The 16,228-nt window shown below is 37.9% G+C and overlaps 1 protein-coding gene across 1 annotated transcript in view; it reads right to left on the bottom strand.

Moving 5' to 3' along the window:
• Positions 1-7,748: 7,748 nt before the first annotated feature.
• The window catches only part of LOC113233124 (serine protease inhibitor 88Ea-like), a 16,762-nt gene continuing 8,282 nt past the window's right edge, over positions 7,749-16,228 (bottom strand). Inside the window, exons 2-8 of the mRNA XM_026468120.1 lie at positions 14,422-14,719; positions 13,128-13,295; positions 11,375-11,636; positions 10,708-10,806; positions 9,941-10,071; positions 9,514-9,637; positions 7,749-8,853 (exon numbers count right to left, since the gene is read on the bottom strand). Coding sequence (XP_026323905.1) covers positions 8,693-8,853; positions 9,514-9,637; positions 9,941-10,071; positions 10,708-10,806; positions 11,375-11,636; positions 13,128-13,295; positions 14,422-14,712 — 1,236 coding nt within the window. The 5' untranslated portion in view covers positions 14,713-14,719 and the 3' untranslated portion in view covers positions 7,749-8,692. The remainder of the gene's footprint in view (positions 8,854-9,513; positions 9,638-9,940; positions 10,072-10,707; positions 10,807-11,374; positions 11,637-13,127; positions 13,296-14,421; positions 14,720-16,228) is intronic.

Here is a 16,228-nt window from a genome sequence, read left to right on the forward strand (position 1 = left end):
ACAAAATCCAGGCTTAATTTTTAATAATACGATATTTCCATATTACATACTTGCTTTGTAAACAATAGGACATTCGGTAACTTCATTCGATAACTGTGTTCTGAATAACGTTTGTGGAGTTTGCCGGTCGTGAAGTTCAAGTAATCGTACGGGTGTGACGTCATTTCGGTACGGTTTCGAATACAACAGGCCTCGTTCCCACTAGACCGGCGAATTTACCGGAAAACCGGCTCTCGGACAGGGTGTTCACACTATTTATTTATTTATTTATTGCATAAAATTACACGTCATTACAGCAAAAAATTCACATTTTGTATTAATAATTCACAGAAGACAGATGTTCACCCATCCTCTCACAAAACCTCAAACATTCATCACACACAGCCACCCATCCACTTGCAAAAACATCACAGTTTGGTGCAGATCCAAGAAGGGCATTAAGGCAGTGCAGACCGCGAACAAGCGGTGATTTACTGTGAGACACAGTGCGCACCGCCGGCACTGCCAGCAGATGATGAATGCGTGGCCGTAAATTAATATTATTTAGCGGGGGGACGAACAGGCGCACTAGTTGCGCCACCAAATCTGGGCAATCGGAATCTCCACGCAAGATGCCACTAGCAAAAGTCAGTAGACCGTAATTGTGTCTTACTTCTAAAGAATTAAACCCCAAGACGCCAAGAAGGAATTTCGTGGGGTATAAAACTGGGTAGTACCCATAAATTTTCTTATACAAGAATCTCAGAAATGTCTTTTGGATTTTCTCCGGAAGCAGTGCGTAGACATTCTCGTGCGGGTTCCAAATTACTGAGGCCGCCTCAAGTTTACTTCTGACCAGGGCTATGTAAATAAGCTGTGTATAACCCTAGGATCGTGAAAATCGCGAGCGTTCCGGATAATCCGGATAAACCTCTGATAGCATTTGGTAGCTAGCGTTTTCATGTGCTTATGAAAATGAAGACGAGTATCGAAAACGACGCCTAAGTCTTTAATAGACTCAACACGGGTAATGGGTTCAGTACCTAACATATATTTTGCATAAAGAAGATTATGAGCATCCACTGATAGATCCGGTTGATGTCCTCCTGGAGCGATTCATAATCTGAAAACTGCTGAATGCCGTAAATCAGCTTGAGATCGTCAGCATACAACAGATGTCTGGTACACTTAAGTACTAAGGCCAGACCGTTAATCATAATGTCAAAAGGTAACGGCTCAAAATCGAACCCTGGCTGACTCCAGAACGGGTGTGGAAAGTTTACAAAAACAAGCCTCCGTGTTGCACATACTGCTGTCTATCACGTAGATAACTGGCAAAGAACCTGAGTAGTTTGGGCGAGAAGCCGATGCTACACAACTTGCTTAAAAGCACATCGTTGTCTACACGGTCAAAAGCTTTTCGAAAGTCAAAATACAAAACGTCAATTTGTATCCAAATGTTCTGAAATGGAATCAACCAGGGTCAACAAATTTGTTTCCATAGATCGTCTCGACCTAAAACCGTGTTGTGATTCACAGAGAAAGGGTTTTATTTGAGTAGCTACAAGTCTATTCACAATAGATTCAAACAGCTTGGTGATCGATGAGAGAATGACTATTGGTCGGTAGTTTTCTATTTTGGTTAAGTCGTTTGACTTGGGAATGGGACGCACCCATGTATTCCACTGATTGGGGTACTCCCCATTATAGAGAGCTAATCGGCGATTTTAGAAATTCTTTACATCCCTTTAATATGAAAGCTGGAAAATTATCCGGACCTAGGGAGCTTTGAGGCTTTAGATGAGATATGCTCGTTTCAATATCTTGTAATGATATTTTATCAATATGGGCATGATTTGCAGAATTGGTTGTCTTCGCGAATATTTTTTTCATGATCAAGGAGTGGTGCGCGGGGTAGAAATACACTCGAGAAAAAGTTCGCGAAGGCCTGTGCTGCGTCGCTACCTTCGTATGCAACTTTAGACTCGAAGCCACCTTTGGATTTTAAACTGCTAATATGTTGCCAGAAGGAACGTGGATCGCTAGTTAATTTAGACCGGATGTCGTTAATATAACGTTTGCTAATGATGTTTGTACTTTAATATCCGCCCTGAGCCTTGAAAAATTAAAATATACTACACGGCCACCGGTACGTTTCCACTCTCGATGTAATTGGCTTTTAGCTTAATATCACTGATCAGGTGTGCATTGAACCAGATCGGATACCGTCTACAAGGCTTGCTAGATCTTATCTTCCTAGGTATGCATGCGTCGAAAATATCGTACATCATCCGATAAAAATGCGATGTCAACAGCAACATTGACATCGCGAGTCTCGAGGACTTCCTTCCAAGATACTTCAGAGATCAGATAGTAAAGGAGTTCATAATCACCCTTGGGAAAGTTCCAATCATACTTTGAGCCGATGTTACTAGGTTGAACCTTCAAAGGAATGGTTACGCCCTCCTTGAGCGGTATGGATATCTGGATATCTTCCAGGAGAAGATGATAAGCGTCACGATATGGAACTAGTCCACCCCCTTCAATCTCACTGACCTTTATACTGCGAAAGCGCCCTCATATCAGCACCACATGTAACACTTCCCCACACACATTCAAAACTTCATTCATTTCTCTTAGATTACTAACTGTAGTAAAAGTAACAATAATAACTTAAAATAGTAAGAGACACATACTTAGGGTTCAGATTTAAGTCAATGACCACAACACCGCGTATGGAATCGATAAAAGATTCAACTTTTTGAAAAAAAGTCATGTACACATCATCCGTTACATTGGGTGGAACGTACATGACACACAAATGTAGATTGGTTTGATCCGTCACAAAGGATGTCCACAAGTCCTCACCATCCGTAGTCTCGAACTCGCGTCTACGTTGCAGATTGATACCTGGTCGGGCGGCCACTAGCACTCCTCCTCCTTGTCGACCGGTAGCGCGATCACGGCGTAACAGACTCCACTTACCACCCACTAGTTCGGAATTCTCTACCGATTTGGACAACCACGATTCAGTGACGGCGCGATAATGTCACTCTCATGAGTCACAATACTTTCCCTAAAAGATTTCTACTTGGTATTAAGACCTCTGAAATTTTGATACGCTGTACTGATGAAATGGTCATTTGTAGAGTCATGGATACTTGTACACTCATGCGTACACCCTTTGTCTCGGAAAAAACCACATTTTAACTCTTGCATTGTCAGGCCACACGTCAGCTACACATACACCTTTCAAAACAAGCAGCAGGAACTCCCAGTTTGTACGATTTGTAGTCACCTCTAGACTTGAGCTCTTCCACTGTACAAGTTCCTTCCGAGCATAGGTTCTGCAGATATTCCCGGAGTTCATCAATACCAGATACCATGTTTCATAGGTGGATATGCTTTCGGTCCACGATCGCTCTCAGGGAGGTGATGTTAGGGCCAGCAGTGCAGCGTACTGAGGTGAGGCGTCTCTGCTTTCTGGAGCGGGGCTTCTCCCAATTCCCGCTCGTGGGATCATCAGGGTCTTTAATAGTCATGTTGTTGCCGGATCTAGCAAGAAAACCAGAGACTAAAATGATACGCGGGGAGCAGATGGGGCGAACGGGGAACAGGAATACCGTAGTAAGACTGAAGCAAGTCCGTTCACATTACTCCGGTCCGAGTGTTCTGCCGGAGGCCCGCAGTGACAAACGCTCCGGCAAAAATGTCGGATGTTTGTGGTACAGTACTTGTTTCCGATTTCCATAATGCAAGTGCTTTAATAGTTGCAAAAAAGAAAGACATCGTAACTAAATATTATTTGTAAAATACAGGAAATAACGATTTTGTAACGAAGTCTTGGCAATGTATATTCCTATAAGACTGCTTATGAGAATTTACATGTAAGCACTTATTTTCAACCACATTAGAGGTTTAGGTGAACCTGCAATCTTTGACTTTGACTTATACACAGTGTAAACTTATTTGCGTTACATGCGATGGAGGTGATTTCATCCGTTAATACGAACACCTCCTACTACATCGTAACAATTACAAAAAAAAACCGACGTCAAAAGTTCGTGGAATCTATTTGCCAAGTTTTATTTAAATCGGTTACCGGAAAATGTTTCTTCAAATTTAAATGGGCCCACTAGTTAGGTACCCTCTTTCCAACAAAAATAGAATCAACAAAATCACAGGTAATAAAAAACAGTCGAATAGAGAACCTCCTCCTTTTATTGAGTCGGTTAAAAATCAGGTGACGAGTGATCGATACGTCGTACGCTTGGTGTTATAAGCGAAATTAGTCTATCACTTTTTATGCTTGTATAGGCGTTGTACAATATCACAAATACGTAATTTATGACTCGTGTGATAAAACAATTTGGTCGTGTGAATATTTGGTACGGACCAAACGATTTTTCAGGAATCATCTGTGGGTGTAACCAAACGAGGTAAATAACCTATAAAACAAGTTTTTAAATGTAAGTACGAGTTTCTTTTTTTGGTGGTTCATTGTATATTTTTGTTGTTTGACAAAAGCACGCTGGGTTTTACATTTATTAGACTTTTGGTCACTATGGTTAGAGACGGAGCTTTTTCTAAATTTATCTCACGCGTTCTTCTTCGATAGCCACGTAGTATTTTGTACTTTTGGTACGATAAAGCCACATGTGATCATACGTCGAAAATGCTTTTATAACATGAAAGTTATAAAATAATATGAACTGCATGAAACAATCGTCGTCATAAAAAAAATCATTACTTTCCATCACGTGAGATGGAGGTCAAATGCGCACTCATTGTATCATAAAAAAACACATTACTATATGCATGTGAAGTTTATAACTCTCATGTTTAAGCATAAAAAATTTATCGACAAATATCATTCGTTGCGATCTACGGTGGCCCGTGTGGGAGTCTTTAAATCGACTTCGCACTCAGATAGGACGCTGCAGAAACACGATCTGTAAATGGGGTTTTAGGGATGCTAGTCTAATCCAATGTGACTGCAGTACCCCAACTCAGTACGGACAGCGCAGTCAAGGTAACAACGTCCTATTCAGGGTCAATATAGTCCTAAAATGAAAGAAGTATCGACACGATGAGAAAATAATAAGAAATTCGTAGAAGCTCTCCTGAAAAGTTGAAATTGTGTAATAATAGAGTGCGATTTTATTTGTTTGATTAATTTGATTAATTATTTGTTACCAATGGAATAATTTGATATTTTATGCTTCTGGCGAATGCCTTTCCATCCTCTGTCCTATCAAGATGTACACAATATGTGAATGATTCAGATCCAGACAATATTATTCCTGAGATGTGTAGATTATAATGAAAATATCGCGCTCAGTATCATGAAGGGGTCATTTCATTGTATGGGACGGAAAAAATTGAGACCGCATAAGTTGGTCAAATGTTTTTTATACAAAATGAATAAAACTGACTAATTTTCTTTAATGCTAATCGACTGTTTCTTATAAGGACGACTTCATTGTATCGAAAGGAAAAATTGGGACAGCAGAAGTTGGTCAAATTAATAAAAAAATGCCATGTAAAATGAATAACATTTTACAAAATTTGACCAACTTCTGCTGTCCCGATTCTTTTCTTCCAATATAATAAAATAATTTTGATAAGGAACTGAGTCTATCCACATTAAAACAAATTTTGATCAATTTTATTTATTTTTATGGACAAAAATGACCAAAAAATTGACTATGCCAAAATTGTTTTCACAAAAAAAGACTAAATGGTTTCTAAAACAGTTTCTTGAATATTCTATGGTTTCAGATTTCCACTACTGTCCCATTTATAAAGAACACCTGTATACGTCTATGTAATCATAGGGTATCTAGAAAAACTACTACGTTTTTCATATGAAACTGAGAGCATACTTGCTTGGGCCTGAAGAATGTAATTATATTTGTGTATCGTACATTGGGCGTTTAGCGCTTTTCTTATAGTAGTTTGTTGGGTTAGCTTAAAAGGCTAGACTTTTTTGGATGCAATCGGTGACAACGACCTTAGAATTACTTTGGAAAGATAAAACGCGGAGATAATTATCAGGTTAGGTAGTATTCTCGTAATCTTGAGAAAGCAGGAACTGATCGTTCTTTTGAAAGTAGTTATTAACACGTTCGTCAAATTCATTATGTCACAACTGAGTAGGAATGATTGATGAAGTCTCTTCGGGTACAAACAAACAATTCTGATGTAGTATTAAAAACAGCAATAGACTGGATTGGACTTGTCGATAGCACGAAATCTCGCACAAGAAACCAAATACTGTCGTAACTCAACATTGTGGAATTGAAAAACCTAATTTGAAAATAAAAAAAAGATGCTGAACGGATTTTATTGCGAACAATGAGATCATTTTTATTTATACGTAATATTTAGTTAAAGCTTTATTTATTGCACATTAAAAATTCTAATATAACTAATAATAGTATTTGAAAATGTATAAATAGAAAATTTCCTCTAGGGCGGTACGTTTTTTTTTTTGTCGGGGTGGAATTATTTATGGATACCCCTGAGCCCAGGGAGACTCAGGAGTTATGTGGGGATTCTCCCTCCAGACTGGAGGGCCTACCCCACTAAAACCCCTCCGGGTTTCCCTCTCGCCGGTTGAGTCGGCGCCGTGGGATCAGTGAACATTCACCACGACGCCGCCGGCCGCCCTAGCTTACGCCAGGGCTCCCGCGCCAACGGAGGGGCGAGTCGGTTGTCCTCCGACCCGCCCCCCACACGAGTGAGGCCATACAATGCAGACTCCGGAGTCCCTGTCCAGAGCCCGCTGGTCTCACTAGGGGATCAGGCGAGCACCGAACTGCCTTCGGCTTCTCCCCGTACGTCTGCGCCGGAGCGGGTGCGCGTCTGCCGCGTCCTCGCGCACCCGCTCCGCGGCCTCCTTTTGCGACATAACCTCTGCGCAAAAGGAGGTCACCGCCTCCCAGGACTCCTCGCTATCGATCATGGCGGCAACCATGCTCGGCAGCGAGAGGTCCTGCCCTACAGTCCCCGTCAGAGTGCGGCGCTGCTCATCCCACCGGCTACACACCTCTAGGGTGTGCTGCGCGATGCCATCCGCAGCGCTGCACTCGTGGCACGACGGGGACGGTTCCCTCCTAGCCACCTAGGGCGGTACCCTGGGGCATCGAGCCCAAGCAGGCAACTTTCCCCTTTGAACAGCTAAAGTTATTCTTTGGCGGTAATAACTGCCAGCCTTGTGGTAATCGGGGGCTTTTGCGAGGCGATCCCACAGCCCGTTCGCAAGACGTTTCGCCTGTGACACCCAAGGACTCAGGGTTTCAACCGCAAAAGGCACAAAGCCATAGCACTGACCAAGATTGGCGTATTTGAGCCTGTTACGGTTCTCGGCCGCTCTGGATACAGCCTGCGCCGCGCATGCTTGCATCCTTGCAAGCAAGAGCGGCGCAGGGGAGGCTACAGTGTCCATTCAGTTATCCATTTATAAACGAGAATGTATACTTATTGGTTTTATTCACAAATTTTTAGAACTTTCAAATAATGTTTTCTCAATATACTTCAATTTTGAGTTACGACAGTATGAGTGGTTTCATGGGCGTTTGAACGTGGGTAAATTGCGCAAAAGAAGCCCGAATTTGTGATAAACTTCGAAAAAGATGACCTCGCATTCTGTACAGCCGAAAACTCCACACAAATTAAGGTTAAATTAAAAAAGAGGGTTTTTAAAATTAAGCGAAAAGAAAATTTAATTTATACATGTTAGTATATTTATTTTCATTTAACAAAAAAATCTTAAATTAATATCTTAAAAATACGGAATCAAACAGTACTACAATACGTCTCGCAAATTCAAAAGCAGTATAAAATTTGCTTAAAACAATTTTATAAATACCATAAATATATTTTGGAACGGTTTGGCCCCATACAAACTATCAAAATACTTATGAACTCAAACTGAAAATCTCAATACGTTGATCATGAAAGTTCAACTTAAGATTATTACAAGGACTTACGACTCATTACTTTACATACTGATACGGTACGAAAAGTCAGATGGCGATTTAATCAATCTTCTACTTTATGTCGTATGGTTTACATACTATTGAGTTTACAGTATCAGTGCATCTACCATGAGATTACAGGGACAGTTATCCCTAGCGACCGCGTGGAAATGTTTGTGTACAAAATGTAATTCACTTTTGTGACCGCTAGGGGCGCTGGATAATTTACCATACAAAATTGTGAACTAATTTACGCGGTCGCTAGCAACAACTGTCACGGTAAACTCGTGGTTTAGGCACAGTTGTCGCTAGCGATCGCGTCAAAAAATTGTATACAAAAATGTGACTTCTTTTCGTGACCGCTAAAGGTTCTGTATCATACCAAAATGTCAAATATTTTACACAGTCGCAAGCGACAACAGTCACTGTAAACTCATTGTTGATGTACAGAAAGTATACGTCACAATGTTGCTGTGTAAAGTTTGAAAGTTACCTCTGGACCCTTAAAATAGTGTTAAGTTTTGAAATGGTTGGTAAATTTTTGGTATTTTTTTATTCCGGATATCAACAAAAATCTCACTTGTCATTTTTTTACGAATGCATTAACTAACGTTCAAAAACAGAACATTATTTATTTCTGGTTGTTTTTTAATACCAAATACGGCTGCGTTCAAAACACACGTCACTCAAGAGGCAACACTTATAAACTTCTTTATTAATATAACTGAGATCTACTTTTTAGGGTCTCTGTAAACGCCCATGAAGAGAATGGAGTTGGTAGGACGCTCGTACAAGATGTAAACGAAGGGGAAATTAGCCTTGAAGTACGTAGGCTCAGCTGGTCGAGAAGACCGGAACCCGAAGATCGCTGTTGCGGCTGCCGCTACAGTACCTACAATGGAAAGCGGTAAAACTTATCTATTCGTACATTAAATGTACGTCTTTGACAAAATGAATTAAGAGTTATTTATTATTAATACAAAGATCGAACAAATACGAAGAAAAATTCCGGGGGTGCCCCGGTTTGGCAAACAGTCGCGGGTTCAGGTCGAGCCGGATCGAAAGAATTTTTCTTTATAATTGTTGGATCAAAAATCAAAAATAATAACAAACTAGTGGAATAATTTCTCATAAATGTATGATTAATATGGTAGTAAAAACATCATGTTATTCAATATAATAAATAAAAGTTATTTGCTAACTAAAACTGAAATAAGTAAATCTAACAAAAATGTACGCACATTTCGACAAAAACTTTAATACGACTGTATTTTTCTTTTTTTTGTTAACCTACTGTGGAGTAACATTATCGGATAAAGGCTTCTACCTCGGACCTTCTTCTATTCACAGCTGTCTTTTCATTACATCATCAAATGAAATATCGACGCAGAAGTAAAGGTTTATCAGAAATATCCAGTAGTTTAATATTTCCAATTCACGACCACTTATTTACAGACCTATCTATAATATCGAGTACAAGCACGATTGAAAAATTTGCCTACTTACAGTATGATGATACTGCCATTTAAAAAAAATTAAAACAAAAACGTACCTTCTTCATCGACCTGTATTTTGGCTTTATGTATGGCATCATCAAAGATGACTTTCTGCTCGGTGAGCGAACTAAAATCAGCAGTTCCATTGAACAGGTCACCAACGCCCAGATTTTCCAACACCTGGATACAAGAAAAAATGGGTCGATGCTTACTTTAACATAAATTGACTGTCATAAACACTGATTATGTCCTGAAAACAAAGTAGCATCTAGGTCTTTAAGGAAGTCGTACTACTGCTTTTCAAACAGAAGCCGTGGGTGTGACACATATTAAAGACGATATGATCACATAGTTTTACATGAATAAAATTTTTGCCTGCTGCAATATAGCAATCTATACTAAAATTTGATTAACAACTCAAAATTACACACAGACAACAGACAGAATAAATTGAACTACCCATTCGGAGGATTTGTGTCTGACCTCTTTTAGTGGAAGGCTTCTTTCAATGGTGAACTTGGGAATCTCGACGACGACTTCACGACCCATGTAGCTCTCTTCCACTACAGCGGATAGTCGCTCCGGGGTCAGGTTTGCGATTATGTTTGTTACTCCTGAAATTGAAACGTGGTTTGACGTGTTTAGTATTTTAATTGAGTAATTTTTTTTTTTTTTTAATAAATTATATATTTGAATGATGTAGTAGATAAACTAAATCTTAAACAATTTTTAAGTCAAGACATTTGCCGTAAAAAGTAGCTACATTTATAGAAAAAATAGACAGAATTTAAGCGAAAAATTCGACGAATACGAAGCAAACCATTATGTCTTAATACAACACTGGGTACAGCACAGTTTATCTACATATAGGTACCACATAAATTTAAGAGCATAGTATCTTCCAATACGATGACTTACTTTCTCAAACACGCATCTTATAAAGAGTGATTATTCAGGAGGTGACAAGGTGACTTTCTATTTATATTAAATTTCTTATCAAGGTTGTTAATTTGGATACATTACTTTAAGAATAGGTAAAAGCTAGTGTGTGAATATGAAGGAAATGTAATGTGAAGTCAGCCTGCAAAATTTGTAATACATTTTTTGCATTTCAGGTGCTTTATGCTTTAAGATACGAGTTTGAGAAAGTAAGGCCACGATCAATACCATAAATATTTCAAATCTCAGAAAATACTTAGTAGTGTTTTGTTATGTACTCATAGAAACTTTATTTTTTAGTTGTAACTAACCTTCCTTCATGGAATATGGTGGCAGAAGGATGTACATGCTGATGTCATTGCCTTTGTACGGTAGCTCCAAAATCTGCGCGCCCAGATCATCACTAACCACTGAAATAATAAAATTTGCATGTTACGCAGGTGAATTACAATAGTAATACCGTTACAATGCAAATGAGAACAACTTTCTAATAAAATAAAGTATTTTAAGCGGTAAACACACAGCGAGCGAGATTGTCACACATGTCCACGTCATACACTACCACATTAAAGATTAACCCAATTACAAATTTCGCTGCTTTTCAAGAACAGTGGTTCAATCCAAAATTGACTTTTTTTGACTTACCACTGAGATTTATTCAAAGAAATACTAAATTTTATTCCGAATTGGATTCCAAGATTTTAATTGTTTAGAATAATCGCATGACAACATTGGGATGGTCTAGGATTCGTCAACATTGTGCGGCATTCTCTTCATAGCTTTTTTAAGCCATCTCCCTGATGTATTAGATGCTTTTGAGATTTGCTACTATTCTACAAAGCTATCAATTTAGGTATTTTTTTAAATTTTATTTTAACAATATATATAATATTTTAGCATAGGTATATCTCATTCAAATAACCTGAAATATAGTTAAACGAATACCTAGCATACTTAAAAAATATGAAACAAACTTACTATAATGGAAAGTTCCCTTCTGTTTCATAAAAGGCACCAGAGTTTGTCTGGTCTCCGAGACGAAGAAAGCCTGTTTCTTAGTTTGCTCGGCAGGGAACTTGGATGCCCACACGCCCTTGAAGTAAGCAGCATTGGCCAGCACCAGTTTTGTAGACTGAGAGATTCCGTCCTCAGGAATAAGGTCATTGATGTTGTTCTTCGTGACCTTTGACACCCATTTGTTGATGTATTCTCGGGCTTCTTGGGGATTGTCTCTGAAGTTCTGTAAACAAACGAGGCAGATATTATTAAAGAGTCCACTCGAACAATTTTCAAATATATTAATCTAGAAAATGAAACTATTTTTTCGGATCTAAATCACTTAATTTGTTTTCTTTTTTCAAACAAACCAACGTTTCGGGTCCTTTACAGGTCCCATGGTACCAGCTGACTAAGACAGTAAAGTCATCAAGTGGTTATGTCTAATATTGATGCAAACCACACATATAAATATGTAACTATTATCTTTAAACATTTTTTTTGAGAGGCCTTTACCCGATAATGGTACACCATAGTAGGCTAACAAAAATTGGGTACACTAACGTTTTTCATGCTTTTTCGAAATCACACGCTAGCACATCAAGCTACACATTGACGTATCTTGTTCCGTTGCACTGGAGTCGATTTTCGAACAAAAATGTGTAGTTTGATGTGCCGTTGTCCGTACATTTATGTACTGTCAAATAAGTAATACTCGATCAAATTAAAAGGTGCATGATGCGAATGAAGCTTCATACTATTACTTATTTGACAGTAATTGTTTTTGACGGATGTCGGACGAAGAACGGAAGTAGATCTCCAAGTCACAGATCGAAATTCAAAATTTGGTCTAGCGACAGATCTGATCTGATATAATTAAGGTCGCCATGTTAAGTCTATGGGAAAATAATTCAATTGTAAATTTGGAGCGCGCTCGTACACAGGGTTATTTGTAAAATACTAACAATCTCACAGGACTATATTAATAACATCAGTAAACAATAACATTTGTACCACGACTTTTACAAAACATAATAAATTTACCAAACACAAACTTTTTGTTGCACTCTCCGATAATTTTTAGATTTATATCCTGGTAGTGAGATACTCGTAGTAAGTTGAATCCTGCATTTTGCACATAATTATCACTGTTTAGAGCGATCTATTTAAATAATTTTATTTTTGTACGAAAGTAAAATGTGATGAATAAAAATTAAGAGTCTATACTGCCTCAGCTCGAATTCAAACTTTGGTCTAGCGACAGGGACACTGGCTTTATTTTAGAATTTATTTTTTTTACAAACGAAATTAAAGCTATTTGAAAAATGTATATCGTATAGTATACATGTTCTAGTATGTCCAGTTGATACAAAAAAAAACATTGGTATATATAAAGTACCTAATGAATACAGCGGTTTTCTTGTAAAGTTCCGAGGTGTTTTAATGTCACAAACTGTGTTTTTTTTTCTATTGTGAAAATTTTTAGAAATCATGCTTTCACACCGTATAGTAATCAGTGAATAACATCAATTTTACGTGATTGTTTCAACATTTTCACTGTTATGCGGAACCAACCAAAGCCATTTAAGGCAGTATAGGCTCTTAAAAGTCATGGAACAAAAGTTGCTGTTTGTGATGTCAGTAATATAGTCCTGCTAGGAAGTATGTAGTATTTTACAAACCCTGTATGAATATCGGAATCGACATTTCGCCTACGTATAAAGGGACTCCTTACCATTGTCTCGAGTTCTTCCCCAAACAAGTCGAGCAAGCACTTCCGGACTTGCAGTTCTTTAGCGGTAAACAACTTGTTAGCGCTAGTGAACTCATAGCTGTCGCTGTTATTGTTCAGCAGTCGAGACCGCTTGTCCACTTTGTAGGCTGTCATTAGGTTTATTTTGTCCTGTAAAACGGTAATTAAGTGTTGTAGGAAAACCAAATATGTTAAACTCTATCCATCTACCAACAACCATCACCAAGGTATGGACATGTCTTTAATATGTTGTGACCTTAATGATTTTTTTTTAATATATCAAAATATGTACTGAGCGATGTGAAAACATTTAATTAGTATATACTTAAAAACTGTGCCTTAAAAACTAAATATAGTTTTAAATTTTAATTGTATTTATCTGTTGGTGTAGGAAATAAATAAGTGGCAGAAATAGCCGGCAGAACTGTACAAATTCAGTATACAAATTAACTTACATAATACAAATAGTAGCAGTAGAGCTCCATGTGAAAGAGTTCGTCCAGGGTAGTACTGCCACCTTACCTATTTCTGCCGCCAAGCAGTAATGTCAGCATTACTGTGTTCCGATTTTGAAGGGTAAGGGTGCTGGTGAAGTTATAGGCACATGGGACTTGTCATCTTATGTCTCAGGTTGATGGGCGCAGTGGCAGTGCCCTTGAAATCTTTGCGATTTAAAGCTCTGAGTAGCATTGCAACTATTATGGACAGGTGTATCGCTTTCCACCAGGCGCACGACTTGTTCATCCCGTCACTTGATATTATAAAAAAAAAAAATAGTGACTATTTCGACGTAATTGGAGATTATTTGCGTTTATTTTGAAAAAAAAATTAAAACAAAATAGCATTTAGCAATAGAAATTACAGGCACATGGGATTTTTTGCAGTAGGTAAAGCCCGTAGTTTTTTTTTTGAGATCGTACACGTACTCTCACGTTCGAATATTTAATTTTACGGCAAACGTAACTGTTCATGAATGGGTTAATTAGGCGTTTGAAATTAATCAAATAATAAAATATGTTCAATAAAAAACAAACGACAATAGGGCTCAATATCTTTTTGTTAATTGCATGATTTTTGGTACTCTAAAGCAATGTTTGTAAAAACATCTAAATTCTGTTATTATTATCTTATGTTTTTACAAACATTGCTAAGGTCCTTTGCTTGTCACCTACAGAAATTATGGTTCATATGTAAAAAGTTATAAGAACGTGATCTTATACAATTATGACTCTAGATATTATTCTAGTTGTGTTATTAGGAAATGGAAGGCTCTTACCAGTTTTTCAGCTATTTGTAGAGATTTCCCTAGAGATTCTTCCGTCTGACCGCTAGAAGAGAAATAAGCGAGCAACAGCGAATGGTATACGGAGAAAGGTGAAAAGAAGATATTGTCATCAGGAACTGCTTTATTGATAACGTTGAAGAGGTTCAAAGTAAATTCCAACTGCCCCTTGTACAATAACGTCCTTGCTTCAGGATCCAACTTCTTCGACGTGTCATCTTTGTAGAAACATTGACAGTTCACAGCTGATATCGCCAAACACACCGTAACCGCTAACTTCAGCATTGTGGAACTGAAATTAGAAAGTAAATCCTTGTACAATAAACCGCACTTCGACCTCGGTTAAGTAGGTGTGTACACATAAAAAAGAACAATTGTAATTCCAGTGAAAGTCTGTCTGTTCGGAAAACCAAAAAAATGAAAAAGTGAAATTATTTCGAAATTACATTTTCAGTTTTTTGTTGTTATATTCAACACGACGCATGAGCGAGAGCGAGTGTTGAGAGATAATGTCGAAATGGCTACAACCTTTTGTGTCGGACTGCCATTGAAAACTATTGTCCAAACATTGTGTGACGCAACCAAAGCGTTTCAAACAAAGCCGGCGCAAGGCAATGGCAGACGAGTGTGCCCCAGACAGAGCTCACCTTCGGTTGCAACATTTCACCGACGCTTTCTCCAGTTCGCGGAGGGGGAATAAACCATTGGGGGGAGGGGGGACATCAACCAAGCCTGGTACCTAAACATACTACATTATTATTTAAGGTTTAAGATATTTATTTCTCAAAAGAATACAAATTCACTTAGCGAGAAATACAAGGTAACATAACATTTCTACAGAGAGTATGTGCTGACAAAATATTCAAATGAACATACAGATAAAATTTCGTGTTCTAAGAAAAAACAAAAGCAAGGCCCTAATCAAGTATTGTACATCAATTGCCATGGTGAAACTTTAATAGCAATACCAACTCATAGAAACACCTACCATAGGGGATATCAACCAAATATATAAAATATTAAATATACTACAATGTTATATATTAATATTATTTCCATGTATACTCTATCTACGTATATATTTTTATTAACTTACTACTTATGTAGTATATTTATGATGGTATTCTTTGGTTGCACCCCTTTTGCATATCCTAAATTTCTATCCTAAGGTGGAAGAAATTGCTACGTAGCAAAAATGGCACGTTATATTACTACTATTATACCTAAATTACTGTATTGTGTTTTAACTGTAACTTTATGTGAAATAAAGAATATTTAATTAATTAATTCATTTATAGTGGTTACTCTAACCAAAAGCTTACGTCAATGTCCACTTTAACGGGTTGGCCTCATAGATAAAGGAAATGGTTGGTCCCGTCAACTATTTAATCCTGCTTCCAAAGTTTAGTAATATACGATACATTCTTGAGCTGCTATTACGACGCACACTTTTATTGCATTATTGCCACTTGCAATTCGTTGTGGCAAAAATTACTAACCCACATTCGTGGAATGAGTACGGCTCTATGTACTATTTGTATAATGTTTACGAACAGCTAGACTAATCAGACAAGTGATCGATCATAACCAGTCAGTTTTTTGGTCAGTTAACTGGACTATAGACAGCGTGGAACCCCAAAACATGAATGGATCATCATCATTATCGTTAGTGTCATCTCAATATGGTTTAGAGGTCAGTGGGGTAACTATAGCTTTTTGCAAAGTTCACCTTCGATTTATCGAAGCTTTTAACAGAGTACCGTATACATGGGCTGTAAAATGGAAAAACGCAGAATTAAAT

This window comes from Hyposmocoma kahamanoa, unplaced genomic scaffold (assembly GCF_003589595.1).
Source record: "Hyposmocoma kahamanoa isolate Upper Pololo Valley unplaced genomic scaffold, ASM358959v1 78, whole genome shotgun sequence".
Lineage (NCBI taxonomy): Eukaryota > Metazoa > Arthropoda > Insecta > Lepidoptera > Cosmopterigidae > Hyposmocoma > Hyposmocoma kahamanoa.